The sequence below is a fragment of the Chinchilla lanigera genome, unplaced genomic scaffold (assembly GCF_000276665.1).
Source record: "Chinchilla lanigera isolate Chin_1 unplaced genomic scaffold, ChiLan1.0 scaffold00087, whole genome shotgun sequence".
Lineage (NCBI taxonomy): Eukaryota > Metazoa > Chordata > Mammalia > Rodentia > Chinchillidae > Chinchilla > Chinchilla lanigera.
The window spans coordinates 7,171,643-7,199,045 of NW_004955488.1; the positions used below are offsets into that span (position 1 = coordinate 7,171,643).

A 27,403-nucleotide genomic window follows, 5' to 3' on the forward strand; every position below is an offset into this window, starting at 1 on the left:
GTAAGAGGCAGTCAAGAGGCCCAAAACAATCTGTGTGGAGATGAGTAGCCCCTTAGCAATCAGTAATGCAGGGACATAGTAAAGTGACAGTCACTGACCTGGAAAGGACCTAGTAAAGTGCACATTTGGCAGTTGGAACTCAAACCTCTGCATTTGAGTTGTTTTCTTCCAACTTCCTATGTCTGTGATTGTAGTAAAAATCATTTCACATCTTGCATCTTTCATTTCATCCTCAGCAGGTTGAAAATACTTTGCACACAGCAGTGCTCTTCATGAATACAATTATTATGCTGTGAGAGAGAGAGTGCCTGACTGATTTGAGCCCACAGCAGTGAGCATGACGGGTGTGGAATGAGAGCAGCGGTCTTAGCAGCAGATCCCACAGCCAGGCCGTAGATCCAAGCCCCATGGCTCTGGAAGCTTGTTTGAAGTTGCTACAACAGACCTCCTAGTTCTTGTGGCACAGGCTGCTGGCGATAATGCCTTTCCATGTCAGCATAGTATATTGTCCTTGAGAGGACAGCACAAAGGTTTAAGAGAAGTTTCTCATTTTGCAATTGAAATGGCTGCTATATATTTCCATGGTATTTAACTTACAAAATTAAGCATCACTTCGCATTAGAATTATGTAATGTATTCCTGAATGGTTCTTTTCATCTGTGCCTCCAAAGGTTCTATATTTTATTTTTAGAGAGGTTTGTTTTAGATTGTTTAAGGTGGTGAATGGTAGAATGATACTTTCAAGTCCACAGAAGGTGCTTTGTGCAAGATTGATCTGGAAATTGACCGCTTATTTTCTTTTGAAAGGTGTTGTGCTGAAATCACCTTCCCGAGAATTGAAGGTACCAGGCACATACGGTGGTTTTCTTTCTTTTGTACTTTTTAAGGGCAATTTCAAGAAGCATTTTGAGTCTTTCATGACTGTGCTTCAACATTAGGACTGTAAACACAATCTTCCCACCTCTAAGGAGAACAACAGAACTCAGTGAGATTTCTCTGGACTGGCTTAATTTGCAGGGTTTGGGCTCCTCCTGTCTGCCAGGACACTATCTACGGCTGTAGCCAGGTTGAACCACCTGTTACAGAGCAATTCAGTAAAGCAGAGCAATGCCAAAATCGCTGGTGGTTGGACTTGGCCTGTTCAAGTGTGAATGAACAGACTGTGACAGTGTATGTTCCCTGTGAAACAAACAATTCTGGGGATAAAGAAGACGGCCCATTGCTTCGTAATGAGCCTCTTAATAGAATGAGAATTGAAGTTTCACCTACAGTAAAGGACAGAGACTCTGGAGTAGAAAGATCTCACCTCTGATTTGCACTGTGTTAGTAAGTAGCTGTGTGACCAGAGACTAAGGATTCATTGTTTCTGTATCTTGAGATCTTTACACAGACAGTTTGGATGTGGTCACATATTTTAAGTCCCAGTGCCAAGTTTCAGATCTGGGGTACTCTATAAATTGGATCAATTTTACCCCCGATCATTTGTATGTTAGAGTTTTCAGCTCAAAACATTTTTAGTGCTGCTTTGATTTTGCCTAAGTTCATTCAAATATATTAAGTAAAGAAAATAATTTAATATTTTTAAGTGTTCGTCTGCTCTGGTGAAAAAGTGTCAGGGTTAGTTTTAGCTAATATGATAGCATTTTCCTTCTAGGAAAGAGTTACCAGCCTTCATCTTCTTGCCTACACTTGTTTGTTCCCACTTGGATAACCATAGCTAAAGCAGAATCAGGCTTTCCTGTATGAGTACCCATAGGATGTGTCTCTTTGAAACTAATAAAATATGCAAAGAAGGGGGCAGGGCGTAATTGATTTTACTAAAGATGCCAATTTAGAATCATCCATATTATGCATATCTGCAATTCTGCTAACATTTTCACTCTTTGAATGCTTAATGCCAGCTTAGGGACATTGCCTCTTCTCCTGTATAATCATGAAATACTGTACTTGGAAAGTCCCGTCAGTTCCCTAAGATACATCTCCTGCAGTCTGGAAAATTAGTGAATCTTCATACACCACCTTTTCCCTTCACTTTTTTAGGCTTTCATTGAATTGTTTATTGCAGGTTCTTATTGATGTGGTTTTCAAAGGTTGAAGGTGGCAGAATGAAAATGTAATACCTGGTATTTTAATTCCCAGTTTCCATTGTGGAGTCCCAGTTTCCATTGCCAAGCATTTTCACCTTATTACCTGAGGTTAGTCTTTGCATCTGCAACTCTGTGTGTTGCTCTTTAACACTCATTCTAACCAGAGGCTGTGGGGAAGCCACAGCCAGCAGTTTTCTGGCTGCCTTAAGCACACAGGCCCCACAGGCCCTTTGGGTGTAAGTTACCTTCCCGGCTGTGAACTTTCTCTTAACCTTAGCACACACCCAGCCCAGGCTTCAGAGGAACTGGGCTGACTCTTTTTGCTGGTTTTCTTCCCATAGTGCCTGTCCTTGAAGGGGAGTTTGACTTCAGAGTTTGACTTCAGTTTGACTTCAGCTTGAAATGAAGTAGTCCAGACATCTGGCTTTGAAAGAATCCACTGGTCAGAAGCACAGGGTGTGGATAAACACCCGCGCTTTTGGGACCCTTTTGTCTTAAAGTTTAGAGTTTGTTTGGTCTCTCTGTCTGTCTCTGTCTCTGTCTGTCTGTCTGTCTTGCTCTGTGTGTGTGTGTCTGTCTCATGTCCTATTCCCTCTTAGATTCTAAGTAAATTCTCCTAAGTTTACTAACCAGTTTCTGTGCCAAATAAGTAATCTTGACCCCTTTCCCTCCTCTTAAACCATAAATCACCCCCTGATTGCACAGTAAACAGCACAACCTTTAAGTTTTAATTTCCACTCCTCCAGAATGGGTAGATCGGTTTGGTATTGGAAAGTAAGTTGGTGAACTAGCTTGTGCTAACAATGTGCAGTTGACACCAATAAGCCCACACTGACCTCCTATTGTGATTTAACAAAACGGTTAGGTTTGCTTCTTCTACAATCACACAAAATATCACAGGGTTGTATGCAGCCTCTGACAGTGTGATGAAAGGTGTGGGTTGAATAGGACAGAGAGTTTGCATTGTTTTGAAACTAAGATATGGCCAGGATGAGATTTCTGTAGTATTTGCGCTCTTACTCCCTGGAAGTGTGCCGACAAATGTGTGTATCATTTTTTCCCCATTGGATTAATGTTATTGTTTGCAAATGAAATCCCCAATATCCCATTCATAAAATGTCAGTTGGATTAATTTTTCAAGTCAACAGGGTAAAGACACCATTCTGATCACCTGTGCTTCTTGTCTCTATTTTTGTTTGTTTTTTTCAGAACCACCCTTAAATCCAAGGCCATCACACAGGTTGGATTCCAGCCCCTTTTTTTAAATCATTATTATTTTTAGACAGGGTCTTGCTAAATTGCCAGATTGCCGGGCTGGGCACAAACTCTTGCCTGTCCTGTCTCATCCTGCCAGGGTGCTGGGATTACAGGAATGAGCCAGGACCCCTAGTGTGGTCTCTGACTTTTTTAAAGAAAAATCAGATGTTTTTATTAAATTTTAATAACAAGCTTTCACCACCTTGATTAAAAAGTTGGAAAATTTTGTGCTCTTTCTACATTTAGGGACTATGTACATCACATTATTTAGAGTACTGCCTCCTATGATACAGGATAGCCTGCTACAGTGACACACTCACCCATTAGGGGTATAATCAGGACCCCACACAACGCTCAGGTGGACAGTCCACTCTGGGGCTCCTTCGTGCTGACTCTGCAGTGTCTAAGGCAGGGGATCTGCCAGCTTCAGTATGCGCTTCTTACTAAGACCCAGCAGAGCTGCTGCAACTCCCACTACCCTATTCCCATGCTATTGAGAAGGGGTGGGAGAAGGGAAATGTGGTCAGTGCCTCACTGAAGAAATAGTAGTTCTCCCACTTGGAGGAAAAGGAGAGAATGGATATTAGGGACATTAATAGTCTCCGTGACATGCTGTGCCTGGGTTGTCCTGTATTCTACAGAGCATTTTGAGTGAAATGTGAGGCACAGAATGATGTGCTTTGAGTAGAGCAGGGAAAATTGGCGCTATTCTTCTTGCTGATCTAATGCATGCAGAAGTCTTGAAACGGTGCTATGTAATAGTAAGTTTAAAGAGACGCTAGACACACTGCTGAGTACTTCCCAGGCTTTACATCCTTCAATACAGTAACCCTATAAGCTTAGTGTTAGTATTGTCTCTTCCTTGATAGATGAGGACGGAAGGCATAGCCTTCCGTACTACGTACACACACAAAACTAGTACATGATGACTCTGGTACCTGAAGCCAACCTGCTTCATCCAGAGTGCCGCAAACCACTTCCTATCCAGTGACCACTTGGCTCATCAGGCTCTCCGTTGAGGTTGGGTAGGAGAAAAGATTCCTTAAATAATAGAAGGTAATAGATCATAGAGAGACAGTCTTTGGATAACCTTAATAAATGAAAGACCAAAGGATGGAAAGCAGATTTGAACATATATTTGTGATTAAGCAAATAAATCCGAGGTCTAATTCTCTGAACATTCAGAGTTGTTAATAAATCATTCAGGTCCATCCAAGTAAAAAAGCTTAAACTGCTTTCAGTCAGGGCAGCCAGGTAAATAAGTCTTTCTCAGCATTTGAGGATGAGCCACATCCCTGGACCTAGGGACGCCAGAGCAAAATTCCACAGGCTGGGAGGAGCTTAAGCAACTAAATCTGTTCTCCCACCGTTCTGGAGGCTGAAGTCTGAGATCAAGAAGTCTTCAGGGTTGGTTTCTGAGGAGCAGTGTCCTTGCCCTGCACACAGTGACCTCTGCTGCCTCCCCTGTTCCCCTCTATCTGTGTATCCTAATCTTCTTTTGTAAGGACACCAATTAGATTAGGGTCACCCTGGTGGCCTTGCTTTGACTAGATACAGCCATAGGCAGTGAAGGCTTCAGCCTGTGTGTTTTGGAAAGACATAATTAGCCCATATACTTTGGAAATGAAGTTTAAAATTAAACAATGTACAGAGTGAAAGTGTCAGCATTTGGATTTTTCTCCTTCCTTTCTTGGCTTTGGCCAAAGCAAGATGTGGTATGGGTGTTGCTGTGACGAGAAACACCTTTAATTAAATATTTTGAGACAGCTTTATTAAGTTTAGCGTGCAGGTTGTTAAAACATAAAAGGCCATCTCGAACTTGCTGTTGCTTACATTTTCACGCACTTGACAGAAGGAAAGACGTCAGTGTCGTAATAACAAACATTCTGCTGAAAAAGTAAGTGAGATCGAGCGATCTGAGCAGATGTAAGTGGCGAGGCCCTCTAGCTCCACATGAACAGTACTAGATTGCTTATGAGAATAGCTGGGAGCCGCAGGAGAGCTGAACAAAATAAACATTAGTGTTCACCACGGATGATCACCTTTTCTCAAGCAGCATCTGTAAAGAAGTTATAAAGTTCATGATATAAAAAGAGAATATTTTCCCTTTTCCAGTTTATTGGAGTGGATAAAAGAGGATAAGCCCATCACTGTAAAGCATTTGAAGTATTTCAAAGGAAAATATCATTAAAGGAGTTTACTTTGCCTGGCTCACAAAAATATTCTGGGTAATACTGCTTTTAGTTTTTAGACGACTGCTGTGTGTCTTTCCTGTTTCATCTCTGTGGTAAATGGTAGACTGAAGGGGAATAATGGATTTTATGGCTGGTAAGAAAAATCTGGAGAAGTGAGTGAAAATGAGAAAAACCATAAATGTCAAAGAATGCTCATGCAGTTTTCTAAAAATAATCCTCAGACCTATAAAATTTTTACAAGCGTACTTATCTGGTTTAAGATGAAATGTAGCCAGAGGCCCTGGTGTGCACGCATGCACGTGCACACACACACATGCACAGACACGTTTTTATTTGTTTACATACTAAAGAAAATTGTGGTACTCTGTACAGACTGTATAATAAAAGTTTCCAGCTGAACCACAACGTTGGACCATTTGACTCCAAAAAAGAAAAATACTGGATTTTTTTTTATCCTGAGCACTTTACATAGACCATCTCATATCATGCTCCAAATAATAGTATGACCTGTTTTCTTCCCTTTTCGTAGATGAGGAAAGCAAGGCCTAAAGAGACCAAGCTGCCCGCAGGTACCATGGAGACCCTTAATGATGGTCAGAGATCTGTGACAACATTACTGTGTTGTATATAATGCAAAGTTCAGATACTCATGGATGGATGGTACTGGTATTAGGAAGGCCAAGAACTTGAGATGACAAAGAACAGCATAAATAACACGATAGCAGCTCTGTGATATGTTGTAACGCACTGTAAGACCAAAGGCCTTATGAGATCTTTCTTTTGCTTAGTTTTCTGGCCCGCATTTCCTGGTCTCCTGTTGCCCTGAAACTCTGGTCATTGGAAAGTATGGTTAGCTCAAAGGTCATTCTCCCCTGGCCTGCAGTAGAGCCACTCAACCCCTCTGCTCCTCCACTGTTTCAACACAGTGAGAATTTCCTTTGAAAACCCCTTACCTATCAATGTTATCTCTCAGAAAATCTAATATTGTCAGATTTTACAGTTTGACAGCATGGCTGCAGATTTGTTTGAACACCAGAGAAAGGCATTCGTTTATACACCGAAGCCATCTTCAGGAGCTGCAGGAAAACAAAGCAGGAAAAGGTCTGCATTTCTTACCTGACCGCTGTAGGTCATCTACTGGGCAGGAAGTAGTCTCAGGTGCACTGTTTCCATAGTATTATTTCAGGCTAACCAGAAGATTACAATTGCTGTTTGCCCCATCAGTTAAAAGGACATTGTTTTATTTGCTTTTGGACCTAGATTATTTAATCAGATGTTATTCTTTTACTAATTCTTCCAGTTTGTTCATGGGATAGCTACTTATTTTGCCATTAGATGCTGCCCTAATTAGGGTCTGTCCTATCTGGTATTACCTTTTTTAACCATCTCCCCCAACCAGTAAGAATAGATTTGATAATGTTTTTCCCTATCCGTCTACACACAAATAACTCTACTATCACACAGCCTGAAAAACAGAACACCTTTCCAATTACAATATGACTTCCCAAATACTACCTTTTAGCAAGAGCGAACTTTTTCAAATAGCCATAAGCTTTCCGTCTGTTGACTGACCTCTCATTCAGTCTTGTGACAGACAATCCTGCTACCTCCTCTGCTTCGTGGTGTCTGCCCTGGGACATGCAGGGTGCAAGACCGTCACCACTTCTGTGTCTTTTTATCACTAAAACTAACTGGTCATCAACACATTGTCTTTTGTTCTCTTTTCCTTCCTTCTGCACGGTTGAACTGACCCATTCCCCACCCACCCCCTTAAACAGTCCTTTTCAGCTTCTCTTAACAATCTTGATTTCCTTCTGCATCTCAAATACACGGGTATCCCTTGCTGCTTACATTTTTTTATTTTTTATGAATTCCTCCCCTAGATTATTACATTTAGCATTATATAAATTTTTTAAGAGCAGAATATATTTATTCTGGGAAAGAAAGCTTCTGTCTGAGAGAGAGACAGAAAGGGACCCTAGTGCATTGCCCAGGAACCTGCCTTTTCTAGGGATTTTTATAGAGCACATGCATGAGGTAAGGTGGGTCCAAGGTGGGGAAGATGGGAAATCACAAGGTGGACATGAGGTGGGACAAAACTGTGGTCAGCCAGTAAGATTACAAGCATAATTGCTCAGGTAAAATTGATTCAATTGGGATCAAATGGGAAAGCAAGTCACATAGCAAGCAGATATCAATACTGAACTGGGGCTTTTCCAGGAGGGGGTTGGGTCAGTGACTCTTCCCGGCTTTTTCAAGGCGATTGCTACCTATTTAGAATATCAGTCCCTGATGTCCATCCCTAGGGAGGGATATGGGTACATTTGTTTCATCTTTTGTCTTGAGGTCTGGCCTACAGCAGAAGTGCCCATCTCTCCCACAGTTGCAAGATATCTTGTCTTCTGCACTGGCTCCTTTGAAGGCCCAGCCCTGTCTGACTGCCTATAATATTTTTATCAAACTCAGTTGCCTACAACATTCCCCCTCTGAAGAAGTAACCTGACCTGCCAGGAGGGAATAATGGGCAATGACCACTCTGGCTTCTTCAGGCTGTAAAGGGTCGTAGTTGTTGATTGGCAGAGATACTCTCCAGAGGGTCTATCTAAAGGCCCTTGACAGACACCAGGCATTTTCATCTTGGGTAGGCCTATAGCTTTAAATCTGGAAGAGACAAAGCCAAAGAATCAATTAAGTATGCATGGGCCAAATAATAAGATCAACAGGATAATTATGAACACAGTCAACAAAGATTTCCACCAAGAGGAGCTGGTAACGGCTTCCCATAAAGAGGAGAAGGGTAAGGTCTAGGGGATTTCTAAGTCTGACATGCCATTGATTTGTCATCTGATATCCTCAACAGCTGTTAGGATATTAACAAGATCAGGAATGTACACACAGCATTCAGTTTTTACAATTGTACTGGTATCCTCTGTGCTGCTGTTAGAATGTCTAATGTCATCTGATTTTGGAGGATGGCCTGTTTTATTAATTTTACTTTTTCATTTAGGAGTGAGAAACCAGCTGTGGGTGTCATTTAAGGTTTTCACAAGTCATCAAAACTTTACAGATAATTATAACCAAAGCTAGACGCACTTATGACAAAATGTCAGACTCCACCAATAAAGGGGTCTAAGAGTCAGTGGGTTACAATTTCTATCTCTTAAAAATAGTTTGTAAATTTACCTGTCAGCTCTTAAGGCTTGTGTACATACTTAATACATGCTGCAATTTCTCCCAAAATTTGTTCTTGTCTAGAGGATGCCAGATCCCAGGTAATTGTACAGATAAAACCTATAACAAATATGCTAGATTACTTTTAGGTTCCTTTTACCGGGATCCACCAGATCGTATCCAGAGAGACAGTTATATGACACATATCAGGGCCTTAACTATAAGCAGCATATAATTTAACTGCATCCACAAGTTGATATTTTCTTTCTGTCTATCTCTAACCCTGAACTTTGCTTCATGATCTTAATATATATTTACATGTTTTGTATGCCCTGCCCTATATATTACTAGAATGATCCTATTCTATTTGAGATCCTTGGTTTTTAATGAGTATTCACAAAATTAATTAAGTCACTGAAGTGTTTTTTAAATATAACATATGACTCCAGAAATACTAAAAAAGAGAGAATTAAGAAAATACTTTTTGGATCATTCTTTAAAATTTTGCTTTTCTACAGCCAGGATAAAAGATTGCCCCTTGTCATTATGGAATGTACTACTTTTTTATGTATTTGTGACTATAAAATATGAAAATGCACTAATTTTGAAACTTTTTGTATTTATAAAATAGCTGGGACAATACTTGCAAATCAGAGATTTAACATTGTAATTTCTTAGTAGGCTTCATGTCTTTATAAGGTTAATTGCTCTTCATTGGATACAAATAATTATTACTAATGGCATTCTTAACAACATAATATATTTTTGACATTCAGTACATTTTAATACATTATACTGACATGTAAAATGTTATATATATATATAATGTATATTTATGTTACAATTAAAATATGAAGAGACAGATGCAGATAATTATAATTATATACATTTGTGCTTAGTTTATATGTGGTTTAACAAATTTTGCATATGAACTTTTAAGTTCTTATATGAATACGTACACAAACGTAACTGTGTAGGTTAAAATTTTTTTTATTTGCAAAATAAATAATACTAGACTGGAGTTCCCTAAACTGTGATATAATGGAACATCAGATATTAACTCCTGCTTTTGCTGGTAACTCATAGATGCTGAACGAATCCTGTCCTCTCTAGGGTGTAAGCTCCACTGGGGCAGGGATTTTTGTCACTGGTACATTGCTGTATGAGCAGCATCTAAAAGAGACTGAATCCAGGAAAGTACTAAATAAATTTGTTGCATTAATTACATTTCTCCAAATTTATAGCATATATAAAATTCCACATATATAAAACGTTTATAGAGCCCGGCATGGTGGCACACGCCTGTAATCCCAGCACTGGGGAGGCTGAGGCAGGAGGACCGTTGCGAGTTCTAGACCATCCTGGGGTACAGAGTGAGCTCAAGGCCAGTCTGAACTTCATAGCAAAACCCTGTCTCAAAAAGACAAAAACAAAAACATTTATGTTTATAAAAATAACATTAAACTATGATAAACTCAAAATTAATATGAGGGCCTTGTAACTTCAGAAAAACAAATTTAAAGCTGGAACTGTTTTGCCTGTCTTGAGCATTGATATTGGTTAATCCAATGCAGTTTTTCATTGAATATTTAGTTAATATGAATAAGACAACTTAGCATCAGTCCATCTGTCATCACCCATGAAAACTAAAACAAAAACTGCAAAATTATAAAGGTGGTGGTAAAATTCACAAAATTAGGTAAATATACAACAAGGTTTAAAAACTAAGCTTTCAGATGGTTTTTTGATGTGTACATTTGTTTGTTTTTTTAATCCAGAGTGTGTAATGCTTGTACTTCGGCAATCATGAAGGTTTGAAACCTCACTTAAAATTTTGGATACCATGTAGATGTACCCCTCTTTGAGAAATCTTGATATCTCCATTTTAAAAAAATACAAACAAATGAATAAACTTGATTCATTCCTGTAGTTTTCATTCTCCTTCACTGAACAATGCATAGTAAAGACAACCTTTTGCAACCTGTGTTAGGAACTGCCAGAGAAATCAGGTACTGACAGTCCAGGCCCTAGGGTCATCAGCACAGCCTGCTGTCCACACCCTGAGGCCTCCGGTGAAGGTCTCAGGGCCAGGGTCAACATCAGCATTAGAAAGACTGGAGAGGAAGCACGGGGACCTGTGCATATGCGACATCATCTGCCTTCACCACCTGGACCCCAGGACAGCCCTGACGGTGCGCAGCCACTTTCCTCCCTCAGGGCGGTATCCTCGCCTCCTCCGTCTCCTGATGAATGACATCCTAACACCTTTGCAATGAAACCATTATGGCTGGATCCCTGCCACTGTCTAATCCCGTCATTCTGCCTGATATTTCTTCATAGCACTTACTACCCGCACGTTATGTACCTATCATTGCCTGTTTATCCATTGCCATTCTCATACACGCAGTAGAATGTAAGCTCCATAGTAGCAGGAAATTTGTCATTTGTTAACATGTCAGCGCCCAGAACTGCGCAAGACACATGGGAGGTGCTTTGTGAATGCCTGCTGATGGGTGAGTCGGGATGGATGAATGAGTGAATGAAAACTGAAGGAACACTGTAACCTGAAGCTCCTACCGCCGATTAGCTTAACTGTCTTTCCTCCTGTTTCCAGCGTTACTTTGCGATTTATATTGAAAGGTTCCCCTAATGCCTCATTTTCAGTGTGAGTCGATACCACTGCCTGCCTCATACTGCCTTTGTAAACAATTGTCTTAATTCTGCTTGGATCAGGACTTGTTTAGTACAGGTTAAGTATCCCTCATCTGAGATGGTTGGGATCAGAAGTATTTCAGATTTTGTAGGTTTTTCAAATGCTGGAATAGCTGTATATACTAATGAGATATCTTAGGGGTGGAGTCCAAATCTAAACACAAAGCTCATTTATGTTTCACTGTGGACTCTACTCACAGAGCCTGAAGGTAATTTTATGCATTATTTTTAGTGCACGTGCATTTTGATTGTCCCCCTTACACGGGGTCAGGTGTGGCATTTCTCCCTCGTGATAGCATGTCAGCACTGAAAAAGTCTGAGGTGTTGGAGCATTTCAGATTCTAAATTTTCAGTGTAGAAATTCTTAACTTGTATACCCTTGGGGTTTGCCCCTACCCCTCAGCCAGGATCTAACCAAGATATGAGCATGGATGAAATGTTGCTGTATCACAGTGACCTCTTCCATGACCCACTTTTAAGAAGGAAACATAGTGTATAAATTAATAAATACTCAAACTAAGCTAAAGAGCATTTAGGATGGTCATAAATGAAGTCCCTGCCTTCCACAAGTATGCATGTCCTACCGTGACACTCTAGGTGGGAAAGGCAGACACCAAAACAGAGAAAGAGAAATCCGGTCTTAGGTGGGGAAATTGGGACAGCTCTAAGAATGTGTTTGGGAGTGTAAATGGCTTCATTGTTTCTGAGGGATGATGTACAACTCTTTTTTTTTTTTTTTTTTTTTTTTTTTTCTCCGGTACCGGGAATGGAGCTCACAACCTTGCGCTTGCCAGGCAGGTGCTGTGCCGCTGAGCTAAATCCCCAGCCCCGATGTACAACTCTTTCTTAAGGTTAAGTGGATTCCTACCCCTGCACTAGCATTTTAACTACTAGGAATTTATTCTCTAAAGATTCTCCTGGAGCAACCAGTAACATCCAATTAAACCAACTAAGCCATCAATAAAGAGGTGGCTTAATTTTGGAACCATGTAGCTGTATAATAGAGCAGTGCAGTCATTAGAAAAAGTAAGTGTAGAAATGTTTGCAGACCATTATGTTGACTGGACAGGGAAAAGTGCACATTCAAGCATACGGTGTGACCCCGTTACCAAATTTATAACCAACCTTCTAGATACTAGGGCTAAGACCACTATGTGCCGCGTGCCCACTCGTAGAGAAATGACACTATACCTGGAAAGCTGACCACAAACAAGCAGATGAAGGTTTAATGGCAAAGGAAGTAGGGGTATAAAGAAAACTAAAACAGTAAGGGGAGAAAGAGTGATGAGGGTCACACAAAGCCTGCCTGAAAGAGGACATTGGAACCGAGCTCTGAATAAAATGAGGGGCCAGGCAAGATCAGCAGGGACAGACAGTAAGGACATAGGGAGTGTTCATGGACACGCAGAGCGCGGTATGGATGAAAAGAGATGACCACGTGGAATGGCGGGTGGAAGGGGAAATTGGGAGGTAACCAGGGGTCAGATTCTAGGGCATTTTATAAACTTTTATGACACTGAGATTTTCTTAAATGTGATGATTCCTAAGAACGTGAGCAAGGCAATGATATATTCAGAGTGTATCTTCTGAGAATCTCCATGCCCTTTTGTAGAGAATATTCTGAGGAGGAAAATAACCAGTTTGGGTAGATACTGGCATCATCTTGTTGGTAGTGGGACTGGAGCAGGGGAGAGGAGGAAGCGTGCCTGGATTCATGGTATATTTTGGATGTGAGGCCAGAGGACCAGCTGATGAGTTGGCTGTGGGGTGTCTTGAAAAGATGAGTCAAGGATGATTCCAGGGATTTGAGCCTAAGCAACAGAGGGAGTGGAGTGAGTGCCCTTCGCTGAGGGAGAAGGAACGAGTCAGTAAGTGGGAATGGGCGTAAGGATTGGAGTTCTGTTTGGGGTATACTAGCAATGCCTGCTAGCTCTCCCTACAGTGGATTAATGACTGGCATTTAAGAGAAAGCATAGGCTTGCGGGTACCTATTTGGGAGGCCTTAAAGGCCTAGCTGTGATCATTTAGGAAGAAAATGTAAAAAGAGATAAAAATGACCAAGGGCCGGGCTGGGAATTTAGCTCAGGGGCAAAAGCGCCTGCCTGGCATGCGCAAGGTTGTGAGTTCGGTTCCGGTACCAGAGAAAAACCAAAAAAAAAAAAAAAAAAAAAAATGACCAAGAGCTAAACCGTGAAAGCCCTACTGCACTGTATCTGCAAATCTGAAGAGGAGGAGGTTCCTCCACCAGGGGCTGGGTGGAAAGCAAGAAAACAGAAGTGTGGGTCACAGAGGCAGAGCAAGCAAGCAGAATGGTTCCTACATCATTCACCATCACCTCCTTTGCGGGGGGTAGTATTACAGAGAATTTTAAGTATTCACTCTTTCTATAATATTCTAATGTATACACAGGCTTTTTTAATAGCAATAAAGGAAAAAGAACAATAGAACTTCAACCATCTATTAAAAGAATGTATGAGCAGTATCAGCATTGAGTTTATCAGATCTCTGATTAAACAACTTACAAAAGGATGGCAGTGACCAAAACTGAGAGGAGGAAGTTCTGGCCTTCATATGGCGCATCTAACCATAGATGTGAGTGCCTGCTTTTCAGAGGATTTGAATGGAATGAAAGGAGTATGTGTGTGTGTGTGTGTGTGTGTGTGTGTGTGTGTGTGTGTGTGTCTGTAGTTATTGTATAGAGCATTCTTCATATATTATCAATGGATATTAAGTGTAGAAAATCAGAAATGCTTACAAAATGTGTAGAGGGGGAGAAGTCTGTTTCATCTGTTGGTACTACTCATATGTTTAATAAGAAATAAGAGTGTTAGAGTTTCATTTGCATGCTCTAAGATGCTGCCTGACACATTTCACAGGAGCTCACAGAAATTGTTCTGAACTTAGAGACTGGTGAGAATGGTGATAAAAATGTCCAGTCAGTATAATGAATGGTGCACATGGAGACCTACAGCCCAGAATGGCCAGTTAGGAGTCATTCATGAAAAGGCCATCAGATATTTGTGTCCCCTTGGAAGTAGATGTACCTTTTCTACTTATTTAGGCTACCTGTATGCCACGTTGGATAAGATGTTGCATGTTAAAATGGTGTGAAAATTATCCAAATAAAATACTATTTCTTTTCTCTTTATGAGGATTGCTAATACATGATGATACCCAAATTGTGGGGTTTGTTTGTTGGTTGGTTGGTTGGTTTTTGTAATTGGAAGCAACTCTTCTTTCCAAAGGATGTGATTCATTTCTTTGGGTATATTCCCACACATTTTGGGAATTCCAGATTAGGAGGAATCTATTAGATTGTAGACTATTACTTTTCCATGTAACAGTTCAGTGCGAGACCCAAACCTCCAAGAGGTTGTCAGCGGCAGCAATAAAACACATTTGTTTCGGTTCTTTGAAATCCAGGGTGTCCCTGTAACTGTCAGGTCCTTTCTTCTGCAGCCCCTGGAGCAGGACACACTCTGGTAAAGAGATTTCACAAAGCAGCTCGGTCTCCTAGACGACGCTTTTCCGATTAGCTCTTCAATGATAGCAAAAATTGACTGTTGCGTTTGCAGAACTAACTGCTGTTCAGGAGGAAACGGGCTCGCTAACACTCTGGGGTGATCTGCTCTCTTCTGTCAGAGTCAGGCCACAAGAAGTTGAAGAGCACCATCCAGAGGAGCACGGAGACGGGCATGGCGGCCGAGATGAGGAAGATGGTGAGGCAGCCCAGCAGGGAGTCCACGGACGGCAGCGTCAACAGCTACAGCTCAGAGGGCAAGTGAGTGGCGGCCCCCGCACTGCAGGAGGGTGGATGGGGCCACAGAGGAACCCCTGCTAAGGGATTTTACAAATCAAACCATGCAGTGCTAATCTCAACACACTGGTTTCCATCATGTACCAAAGCTCAGAATGGTCCTTCATGGACTGTGTAGTACAGAAATGCCACATTTAATGGATTCGCTTCTGTGGGAAACTCAGAGTCTGGCCTTTTCACTAAAATCTGAGTTAAAATTTAGAAGTATGGAGCTGATTTTGAATTATCTTTGTTTTTGCGAACTATTTCAGATTCTGCAATTGCTGGAAACATTCTTAAACATGCAGAGAAACCCTACATTTTTCTGATGTTTTGTTTTATGTGTATGTGTATAATATAAGCACATAAAATTTTATAAAATATTAGGTTTCATTGTGGCAGATAACATATTTTGATCATTTTCCTGTCTTTTTTTTTTTTTTTTTTTTTCTTTTTGAGACAGAGTCTCGCTATGCAGTTCAGGCTGGCCTTGAGCTCACTTTGTAGTCCAGGCTGGTCTCGAATTTGCAACCATCCTCCTGCCTCAGCCTCCCACGTGCTGGGATTACGGGCGTGTGCCACCATGCTCTGCTCACTTTCCTGTCTTTAAAACATCTCAAACTCATGTTTCGCTTAGGGGGGGAAAAACCCATGACCTTTCTAACTTTTTTTTCAATTAAAGGGTTTTAGCTCTGACTTAATTACGAAAAAAATTTAGACCTTTTGATTTGTTAATATGCTTTTTAACCGCTTATATAACCCTGCACAAAACCTGCATTTTCCTGTGCTTAAGAATTTTCCTGGTCAAACTGAATTTTTATTGAGGCAGTGTGTCTCTACAGGCAAATAATTATGCTACAGTGGGCCACACAGAGATTGACCATGGAAGGATGAAACATAATTATTCATCTACTAACACTGGAGTCACTCATAGCCCAATCTAATATTTAACATTTCTTTTCACTTGCTGGTATTTATATATTGTTTTAAAAATAAAATAAAATTATGTCAAGCTAATGTTTATGATGCTCTTTCCTATTGCTGAAACTACTTAATCCCTGGGTATTTGATGAAATGCCTGGAATGCATGCCCAGGACAAGGCATAAACAGACATCGACTCATAGGAAAGTTAGTGCAATAAACGCTGACAAGATGCTACATACGATAAAATGATAATGCAATACACAAATGAAAGGATAGAGACATTATTTTGTAACACGAAAAATACATCAAAGCTGTGTCTACCAGGAATAAGCCGCTTACTGTCTCGTAGAATTATTTTCTCAGTCTCTTAAAGGGACAGTAATGTGTATGCTGTCCAGTTCCCTTAGTTGTGGGAAAATAATAAAAGCACAACCAAAACAATAAAGTCCAGAAGAATGTTATCATTCTGAAAGTACTCACCAAATGCACGCGGTGTAGCAGACAGGGTCCTTGTTATCCAGAAACAATGACATCAGTAAGCAGAAAGAGCATATTCACTACTATTGTGCTGCTTATCTACTTGGGCTTTCTGTCAGTTGTAATAAAAAAATAGATGTGCTTAACCAGTTGATTTTCTTTTGGACTAAATACAAGCCTTACATTCACTCAAAGATGAATAAACATGTTTTACTTGTAAATAACAACTTACATTATGCTATATTTATTTAAGAAATTATTAGCCACTTTTAAAATTTAGCATTCGTGTAACTGATATTCGTTCAATGTAAACTTAGTCTCATACTTTATGTCAGAGATGCAGTCACATAGGGATTTCACTTTATATGCATCTAGAACAGTTAGCATTAAATTCTGTAACTGAGCCCTCCTGAAGAGAGCAGCAGGTCAGGTTTTAAATTGATATTTCACACAATTCTTAATTGGTCTTGAGCCTTATATAGCTCGTGACAAAGCAAACAGTAAGTAAACAAATTGTCTGTGCAGTGTTTATGTTTGATAATCAGAACTCATCAAATGGAAAGTAACAAAAAGAAGTACCATTATATCGCCTAGTATGCACCACCAAAAGGAAGAAAAACAACTTCAGCAAACCTAATGATTCTTTTTCGTTCTTTGGCTAACAGCTTAATATTTCCTGGAGTACGACTAGGAGCTGACAGTCAATTCAGTGATTTTCTTGATGGACTAGGACCAGCTCAGCTCGTTGGCCGCCAAACCCTCGCCACCCCTGCAATGGGTAAAAATAATTTTTCTACAGTAAAACTAATGCTTATTGGTTGATAAGGACATTTAATATAGCCCAGGAGAAATACAAATGACAAGCAATATTTTTGCTAGTATTGTTGGTTGCAAATGGCCATCCTACTAACTTCTAGAATGTATTTCTTCTTTGAGACATGCAAAATGCATCAAATTAGTTGTAAATCTTTGAATTTCCAGTACCCAACTTCAGCAACTTAAAGAAGAGATTTATTTTGGCTGACAGTCTGTAGACGTTTCAGTCCATAACCAGCTGAGTCCAAGGCAGAGGGGCATGGCAAGAAAAAATTGCTCACCTCATGGCGGCCAGGAAGTAGAATTGCTGGGGAGGGGGTTAAACCCTTTCATTCCACGCACTAGTGGCCCACCTGTCCTGACCAGACCCCGCCTCCAAACAGTGGTGCAAGTGTAAGACCTCGTAATTCATCACCTTGCAAAAGTCCTGTCTGTGTGTGCATGAGGGACATCTAGATATAACCCATAACACTGAAGTAGGTAGATCAACAAGAAGAGCAAACTTAAAAGAGTGGATTGCAAAAAGCAGTGATGAGTAAGTGAATTATTAATAATCAAATGAATGAAAGATAAATGAAACAACTAATAAATGAATGAAACAATGAACAAAACAATAAATGAATAAAACTTCATACATTTCTAAAAAGAACTAGTAATAAGTATTATGATTTAGCCAAAAGAAATAAAACAGGCTTTTGAGTATATGTTTTTAAATTGGTAAAATAGCAATAGAAAACAAGCTGAAACAAAAATGTTAGCTGAAAATTTACAGAAAAGTGGAGAAGTTCAAGCATTCCTAGTTAAATAAAGATCTTATTTTATTTAGGGGTAAATGCATATAGTAATTAGTTTTACATTTTGGTAAAAAAAAATGTATGAAAATGAGAATCCTTGTGTTAAATATTGACTACCCTTTTGTGTTAGTTACTTTTCTCTCATTTCTATGGCAAAATACCCAATGCCCAAAATTAAGGAAGGAAAGGTTTATTCAGCTTATAGTTTGTGGAGGTTTCAGTCTATAATCAGCTGGCTTCAAGGCAGGGTGGCATGGCACAGGGGCAACACTTCATGGCAGCAGAAGACAGCAAAAGCAGCAAGAGCAAAAATGGGAGAAGCAAGCCTCTTTTCCTCCCTTATATTGTATGCTAGCTATCCGTCCACACCATTTCTTTTTTTTTTTTTGGTTTCTTCTCGTTTGTTTGTTTGTTTTTCTTTTGTTTTTTTCCGGTACCAGGAATAGAACTCACGACCTTGGGCTTGCCAGGCAGGCACTGTGCCACTGAGCTAAATCCCCAGCCCCTGTTTCACACCATTTCCACGCCCTCCTCTTGCACAAGCTCAGGATGTTTACAAAGTGAGGACCCTGGCCCCCTGTTGAGTTAAACTTCTAAACTTGTCAAGTTGACACAACATATTAACCATTACAAGTCTCACTATAAATAAAATGCTTAAAATCTATACTAGCAAAGGGGAAGTCAAAATAAATATCAAAAGTCCCCCTGTACAATGGAAGACAGGAGAAAAAGAAGCAAGAAGAAAGCATTTTAAGATTAAAGTACAAAATAAAAAAAGAAAAAACACACCTTTCTAAAATTAATAACAATGAATGAAGCAGGTTATTTTTCAACCCTAAGAGGCTCACATGATTTTGAGAAAACAAGAAACAGGTCTATGCATGCACCACACTCAGGTATTAAGTTTTTAAAAAGGAGTGGAAAGCTTGAAAGAATCGTATGGGGAATTTGGTTCTCACAGCGTGTCTGGTAGATAATTCACGGCAAACCTCCAGTGCCCAAGCTGAGCATCTACCGACAGCCAAGTTCCTTTGGAGGCAGCGTGGTGAACACGGGGTTTCCAGCCATTCTTCCACTGCTGGGGTTTTTGTTCCATTTTTCTGTGAGCAGTTAGTTAATGGAAATGCAAATAAGGACAGTTTTTCACTAATAAGTAAATACAGTAGATGATCTAATAGCAAGACTCTTAGGCGAGTAGACCCATCATGACATACCTACGTGTTATATTTAATAATTTTTAACTAATCTATGAATTTCTTAAGATACATCATGACAAGAAAAAAATAAGAAAAACATTTCAAAACTTGGTTTGGAAACTGGTTGGGGAGGTGAGGGTGAGGGTATCCTAATTACCAAGATCATGAAAGTAATTTGTAATTTGTTACTGGTACTCTTTTATTTACTTGCTATAACTATGAAGACACTGAGACCTTTTGCTGTCCACCCTCCTGCAGGTGATATACAAATCGGAATGGAGGACAAAAAGGGCCAATTAGAAGTGGAAATCATTAGGGCAAGAAGCTTGACCCAGAAACCTGGCTCCAAATCGACCCCTGGTAAGGAAAAGTGCCACTGGGCTTGGCCAGGAGGATACCAAATAGGCGAAAACCTGAAACATTTGTCACCTTGGAACTTGTTTTGTTTTGTTTTGTTTTTTCTGGTACTGGGACTGGATCTCATGACCTTGCGCTTGCCAGGCAGGCGCTGTGCTGCTGAGCTACATCCCCAGCCTCTGACCCTGGAACTTTATATGCTTGATTTTATAACATTTAACTGAAAAGGCAGCTTCTCTGTGATTCTGACTACACTGGTTTCTTAGCTTGTGCCACTTATTCTTCCTGTACATTTACAAAAGAACAAAAGAACTTAATTCTATTTACTTACTTATTTTGTCTTTTTGAGACAGGGTCTTGCTGTGCAGTTCAGGCTGGCCTTGAGCTCACTTTGTAGCCCAGGTTGGCCTTGAACTCACGAGGATCCTCCTGCCTCAGCTTCCCAAGTGCTGGGATTACAGCCATGCGCCACCACGCCTGGCCAAAAGAATTTAATTCTAACAAGAAAACAGTTGAGTTTTAAGATCTAAACCTGCATTGCAGTACCTACTGTAATGCAAGTCACAGCTGAAGGTAACTTGTAAGCATTAATTTAAATAGCAATAGTGGAAATAATGGTGATTTTAAGGAAGAGAATTTATAGAGCAATGGAAATTTAAAATGATTTAAATAGTCAATGGAAAATTCTCAGTAATATCTCTATTTCTCTAAGAAGACATTTTAAGGAAAATTGAGTGAATTCCAGGGCAACCTCTCATAAGTTAATATGCTTTTGTTTAGCTCCATATGTCAAAGTTTATCTTTTGGAAAATGGAGCCTGTATAGCCAAGAAGAAGACAAGAATTGCACGGAAAACCCTCGATCCTTTGTATCAACAGTCCCTTGTTTTTGATGAAAGCCCACAGGGTAAAGTTCTTCAGGTCAGTAACAATTTGTTTAGATTTTTACTTTGTAATGTCTGCGTTATCCATATAAACACTGAAAGGACGGTAAAACACGTAGAAAATAAAATTCAGTTAAGAAGAACGTAGTGTTTTATCCTTGTGTAGAAGAAGTAACCACCAGTCTTTAATTAACAATGACGTCGAATTTACAATATGATGGATCTCATGGAAACCATTTTAATTTTCTTTCTTCATTCTCTTTTTTCTTCTCCCCATCCTCTCTTTCTATGTTTGCTCTGTTTCTCACCTTTACCCTCTCTTCAGTAGATAGGGGAATGAAAGATTGTGGAAGTGGGGCACGTACTACTTAATTGACTACTCCATGGCAGACATGAGCTCTAAGCATGACAGAAGGAGAGGAATCGAGAGAGATATGCAGGGACCAGCAATTGGTGGAATGCTGAGTGCTTGCTCTGTGCTTATACATTACCCTTTTTAGAGTTCACAACTACCAGGTTATCTTGGTTACTTTTCTCTCATTGCTGAGACAAAATACCTGATGCCCAGAATTAAGGAAGAAAAGGTTTATTTAGCTTGCAGTTCGGGGAGGTTTCAGTCCATACTCGGCTGGCTCCAAGGCAGAGTGGCACGTGGCACAGGGCAGCCCTTCATGGAGGAAGATAACGAAAGCAACAAGAGCAAAAGGGAGGAGCAGCAGTGGCAAGCAGCCTCTTTCCCTCCCTTACATTGTATGCAAACTTCCCAGCCCCAGGGCAGGAGTAGCTCTCACATCCACAATTCCAGCGTTAGACTATTAATCAATCATAAACTCTAAAAGCCTGCCCCATGATTCCACGTGGCTTTGGGAGGACACCTAGACACAAACCATAACACAGGTGCAATAAGTATTACTATTTCCATTTTAAAGGTTATGTCTGAGGGTCACACACTTAAGTAACTTGGCAAAGTTCCCCAGTAAGTTTGGAAGGTGGGATGCACAACCCCTGCCTATGTGAAGAAGGTGAACACAGTCAGTAAAGAGCCTTTGTTGATGCCTGAAGCATTAAAAAGTAGAACTGAAAGTCCCCGGGCTTGGAAGGCTTGTCTAACCCCCATAGGAGTTGACTCAGACAGTGCTATCAGTGAGCTCACTGACTTATTTGATCATCTGATCCAGTCAGTATTCTCATGCATGTCCTACAAAGGAACCAGCCCATAATTACATTTCACACCCCTCCCTAATCAATCAAAAAGAAGTAACTAGTATAAAAAAAACTAATGCCTCAGTATCTGTGGCAGACAGGTATTTATATGGCTTACCAGATGGTAGTTACACAAGAAAAGTGCTGAATTACGAGGGAAACATTATTGTCGCCCATCATACTTAAAATTGCTGTGAAGTGTCTCAGAGCCCCTCAGCATAAGTAATTAATGCTTCCTACCTATGTTTCCTCCATGGGGTTAGCTGTACTCACTTTCTCTGTTTCACCGACCAGCTCACTTTTACAGGTAGACACTGTGAGACTCTGAAACGTGAAAGAGAGAGAGGACCAAGTTCTGTTGCATTTCTATCCCTGCAGGTGATTGTCTGGGGAGACTATGGCAGAATGGACCACAAATGCTTTATGGGTGTGGCTCAAATCTTGTTGGAAGAACTGGATCTGTCTAGCATGGTGATTGGATGGTACAAATTGTTCCCACCTTCGTCCTTGGTGGACCCCACGGTCACTCCCCTAACCCGCCGGGCTTCCCAATCATCTCTGGAAAGTTCAACTGGGCCTCCCTGCATTCGATCATAGTGAACTCACACCTGAGTCATTCCAACAACACTCCACCTTTCAGGATAATAATCTGAACCAGATACTCCATCAAAAGCATTGTTGGGGACAGACAATCAACTTGTGTTTTGCCTGTAGTAGTTTTTCAGTAATATGTCCTGGTTGTTGTTTCACACATGGCTTCATATGACAGAACAAGGCAATCTATCAAATTACAATATGAATCAACAAGCTGGTGAGAGTCACTGATGCTTCGAACAGAAAAAGAGGAGATTTCAAGTTCACATGTGTGCGTGCACGCACACACACACCCACACACACACAAATGCACACCCCCCAATTGAACCAACTGGAAACTCTCACGCTGTGAAAAATATTTTATGCATTTCTGCACAGACCACAAACAGTGTTATTTCCCTGGTGTCTGCAAGGTATTTTTTATTGTTGTTGTTTTGTGTGTTTCATTTGTATGTTTGATTTTTCAGTTGAGTTTCTGTTTTGCTTTGTTCTCACCATGTTTGTTTCTTCCACCTGTATTTTGGCCATATCCTAATAGGCTTTAGGATGCTAACAGAGACACTTCCTTTTTTCTAAAGCACCCAGAAAAGGGCTGAAGCAGTCTCTGAGGATCTCCCCAAAATGTTCCACAGCTGGATGAGTGAGACCGATGGAGAGTTTCACTGGCTTTCATTGTAGAACTCTTCAAAGTCTTATATGTGGAGACCCAAAAGACGAAAAGCTATCTTCTAAAATAGATAACCATAGAATCACTTTTTCAGTGAAGGTCATGTTTGTTTGCATTCCAGCAAATTTATGTCTCCCATTGTTTTGCATGGAAGGCTTTTAAGTCAATCTGCAACTAATGCTGAGAACTAAAAAAACTAAACACATCTTCATACTTGGGGAATTCTCCTTGATCCCTGAAATGCCTTTTTCTTCCTGATATCTAAAGAAAATATGCTCATGTGTACAAACCATACTTTTGACCTCCCAAAATGGTGACTAGGGATTGATTTGAGCCTAAGACACTTTGAGCTATGCCCAGGCACCTCCGCCATGCCTCAGTGTAGATACCCCCATCTGCCCTGGAAAGAGCACGGTGTGAGCTGTTCAATATTCCACTGGAAATTCCAGTTGAAATATTCTGCACTAAACTAATGTTTTTATTGAATTTTAGTTTACATTTCTTTGAGGTCAACGCAAGCACAAAGCTTGATTTTTTAATGCAAACTATCTTACTTTTTTGGGAGAAAAAAAGTCAAATTTCAATTTGCAGTTTTTTTCATTTGAGTTTTTCTTGGCCTTGAATTTTTCTTGTGACCTTCTGTGTATGTGCTACAAACTGCACACTCGGCAGGTGCATCTATGTGTTTTCCCTGCTTTTTGAGTCACTCAACTTTTGTGATCACACAGATAGAGCAGCATGGCTTGGAACTGTTCAAAGCTGCATGCACATTTTGTAAAAAAAAAAAAAAAAAAAAAAAAAAAAAAAACGAGAGAGAGAAAGAAAGAAAGAAAAAGAAACACATGATTTACTAATGTATGTTAGCTCCACATAGGCCAGCTTGTACTGTTGCATGTACTTGTACAGTTTGCTTGTTAATTACTCTACTGAAATAACCAAGAAATCTAAGCCATCCGTTTTTGTTATAGACATTTTGCAGGTTTTAGCCAGACTCTCAGTGGGTCTGGGGTGAAATGTCTATAGATGGACTTTATTTTTTACCCTCTGGAAAACGTGATGTAGTCATGGACCAAATTCCTTCTACTAAATATTTTGGTGTAGATTCCTGCTGTGGGTCTGTAACACATGTAGACACTGTGTATACACTAGGTTTTAATCCATAGACATACTGCCTGCACCAAGTGAATTCTTTATTATTATTTACACATGCCAGAATTATCTGCCCATCGTCCCACAGGGCACAGATTGGCACTGCTCACCATGCTGGGCAGGAAAAACTGAAGCATTGGTGCACTTCTACTAGATTCCGTTCTGTCTTAGTGGCCAACAATCAACTGGTTATAATTGGGTAGCACCTTTCTATTTGGACCACTTGTCTTAACACTCCCCTGTGCTTTTAAATGAACTTCCAACTCATGTATGTAAACATGTTTAATAAAATTTACTTTTCATGTCATTCGGTAGCCATCCGTGTTCTATGTTTTGCCAGATTTCCATTGTGGGTTCTTCGGTTGTAAAGCGGGAGCCTGGTGGTGGGAAGGGGAGGTGGGGATGTGCTGTCTGCTGTAGGCATTGGATTTGACTTGTCACTGCACTCTCTATGTCTTAATCTATGGCCCGGAAGGCACTTCTGCATCACGTCGGAGTTTTCACTTTGTCAGCCTGTCTAAGTGAGCACATGACTATACTTCTGAAAAGTGGCATTATTACAAATAATAAATCTCAGTAAGAATTAAATGGAAGGTTGTTTTTCTGATGCTGTTGGAATGTGTTAATAAAGGAGGCAACTCTGTTGTCCAATTTCCAAACCATCTCAAGTTATGTGACATCAAAATATCGATCCGCGCCTCTCGCTCTAGTACCTGGTTCTTCTTTCTGTCTTTCCCTTCTACCCCTTAAGTCACTGGTAGAGCCTTACCTGAGGCTGGACCAACGCCACAAAAACCACTGGTTCATTTATGCTCCATCACTTTATGGAACAGACATATCTTCAGATGTAGACAGAGAAGTCTCTAAAGGTCTTGTGTTAAACAAATGCCCTTTCTTAATTTAATTTCATGCTTTTTTTCTTTTCCTCTCTAAAAATGTGTCTGAACATTGCATAATCATATGAGACACTCGGTAAGCACTAATTTTTATTGTGTTATCATAAAATAACTGTTTAGAATGAGTATTAACTTTCTAAGCACTTTTAATGTTTTTGTAGATCACCCTTTAACTTCACAAAGCAAAATAAATCAAGTTTGAGACAATAGAGCAATTCGGGACATGGTACCATCAGTTGTTTATAGTTTTTAGAGCAATTGATTGACTTGTTTCCTACACATTAATCCTGTTGTTTGGTCTCCCAGACAGGAGATTGTCTGGTAGACTGGTTCCCCAAGAGGTAACGGCAACTGATCAAGTCAAAACAAGCTGTCAGACTAAAGATAGTTCATGTGTGCTCATTAAGACAGCACATAGCCAGGCAAGGGCTGAGGGCAAGTCTGCCTTTCACAGGGAAGGGAACTGGAAGCGGCTTTAGAATTCTCTGTCTCAACACAAACAGCGAAACAGTAATCTCCACTCAGAGAAAGCGGCACCGTGTTAGGACTTCATAGTCTTCAGATATGGACAGCAGACTGCTGTCTTTATAATTTCTTGTGGACTCTACAACTTACTATGCATGAGATGCATTCTTTGAATATACTTAGCCAACATTATTAAAGGCTTAAGTACTAAAAATGAAAGCAGGTACTTGGACTATAAAACTGAAAAAACAAATGACCTTGTCCTAATCTCTGTCTATAAAAAGACACCATAATATCAAGAGGTAATTCAGGTAGCATATATTTAGCTTGTATAGAAAGAACTATGGGAGCATGTTTAATTCTTAGAGAAGTCCTAGAAGATACTTCATGGTACGACCCCTGCAGGACATGCGAGGATCTGCAGCTTAGTAGAGACACTAAGCAAAAAGACCAGAGTCAGAGCCTGCCCTGCCTGACACTCTTCCCCACCAGCCGAGGTGTGAGCCAGATCCTGGAGGAGAAGAGTCTGACACAAAAGAAAGGACCGGGACGCAACTTGTTCTGCCCCCTCCCAACAGCTCCTGGCCAGCGTGATCTCCGTGGTGGTCCAGGGCCTCTGCCATTACCCTGCGTGTGGGGAGGAGGCAGGGGGTTTCTTCCTTTCTCCTCTGTGTCCTCCTCCTCCTCTGACTGTGTCCATCACGCGCATTTCCCAGGTTCACAGTGTGTGCAGCTCTTGGGAACAGCAAGAATGAAGGAAATGACGTTTCCTTTCGTGAGGTCCCTGGCTTTTGCTTGCTGCGGAGTTTCAGTATCTACTGAACTCCCTTCCCCGGCTCGGCCCCCAGCCCCAGTGCAGGAGGATCCTTCTGTTCTGCCTCTCTTGCAGACCTGCACTGGAAACTTGAGTTGATGAGACCCCAAGAGCTCTGCAGTGCTTATACAATGGTTAAACCATTCCCTTCCAAAGTAGATCCTGCCCCTCTTGGGCTGTGTGCAGGGTCCCTTCTCAGAAGAGCGCAGAAGGCATCAATCCCTCTCACAGCCCCATACCCTGCAGGGTACCCCACCACCACCAGCCGCTCTCTGGGGACTCCACACACACACGCTCCTGGCTCTAACTGTGAACCCTGCACGGGCGACATGGTGTCCATCCCAGCGTGACATATTTGTGACTGGGCCTTAGATAGGTTACTAGACACTCATCGCTTAGGACAAAGTCTTAGACTGCTGTATTTTCATTTTGCAATCACCATAAAGAGCTGCTCTGTTGTCACTGTCCAATTATAGCAGCTTTTTCTGTGATGCCCTGAACCCCCAGTTTGGGCCCTGGCACCTGCCACCCAGACACCATGGCTGTGCACGGGAAGGTCTTGGGCACTGTGGGTTCGGTCTTCACTGCCAGGACCCTCCCAAATTACATAGAGGTTCCAGTTTACTCCTTTCCTTTGCCCCTCACCTAACTTTGCCAAAGCGGTCTTTTCACCCCGTTACCAACACCTCTCTGACTGCTCATCTGGTCCAACATAGGACTGCCAGTTCAAATATGGGGTAACAAATTAAACTTGAATTCCAAATACAGCATCATTAAAATTAAATGTAACCTTGTCACTTGTTTACCTAAAACAAAAATGTGACTGGGCGCTCAATATTTTTATCTGCTGACTCTGACAGCTCTAATCCTATGGCCATGTGGTTTGTGTCCCTCTGCTTTGCAGAAATGCTCTGCCAAATACCATCCAAGCCCTGGCCTGTCCCAACAG

The 27,403-nt window shown here is 40.8% G+C and overlaps 1 protein-coding gene across 19 annotated transcripts in view; it reads left to right on the forward strand.

Annotated features, from left to right (window-relative positions):
* Rims1 (regulating synaptic membrane exocytosis 1) overlaps nt 1-24,941 on the forward strand; it is a 197,456-nt gene extending 172,515 nt beyond the window's left edge. For all 19 annotated transcript variants that reach the window (XM_013504437.1, XM_013504429.1, XM_013504441.1 and 16 more), the window contains 5 exons: nt 15,065-15,203; nt 17,286-17,398; nt 19,685-19,786; nt 20,564-20,703; nt 22,248-24,941. In XM_013504437.1, the coding sequence (XP_013359891.1) occupies nt 15,065-15,203; nt 17,286-17,398; nt 19,685-19,786; nt 20,564-20,703; nt 22,248-22,466 (713 nt within the window). In that variant the 3' untranslated portion in view covers nt 22,467-24,941. The remainder of the gene's footprint in view (nt 1-15,064; nt 15,204-17,285; nt 17,399-19,684; nt 19,787-20,563; nt 20,704-22,247) is intronic.
* The last annotated feature ends 2,462 nt before the right edge of the window (nt 24,942-27,403 follow it).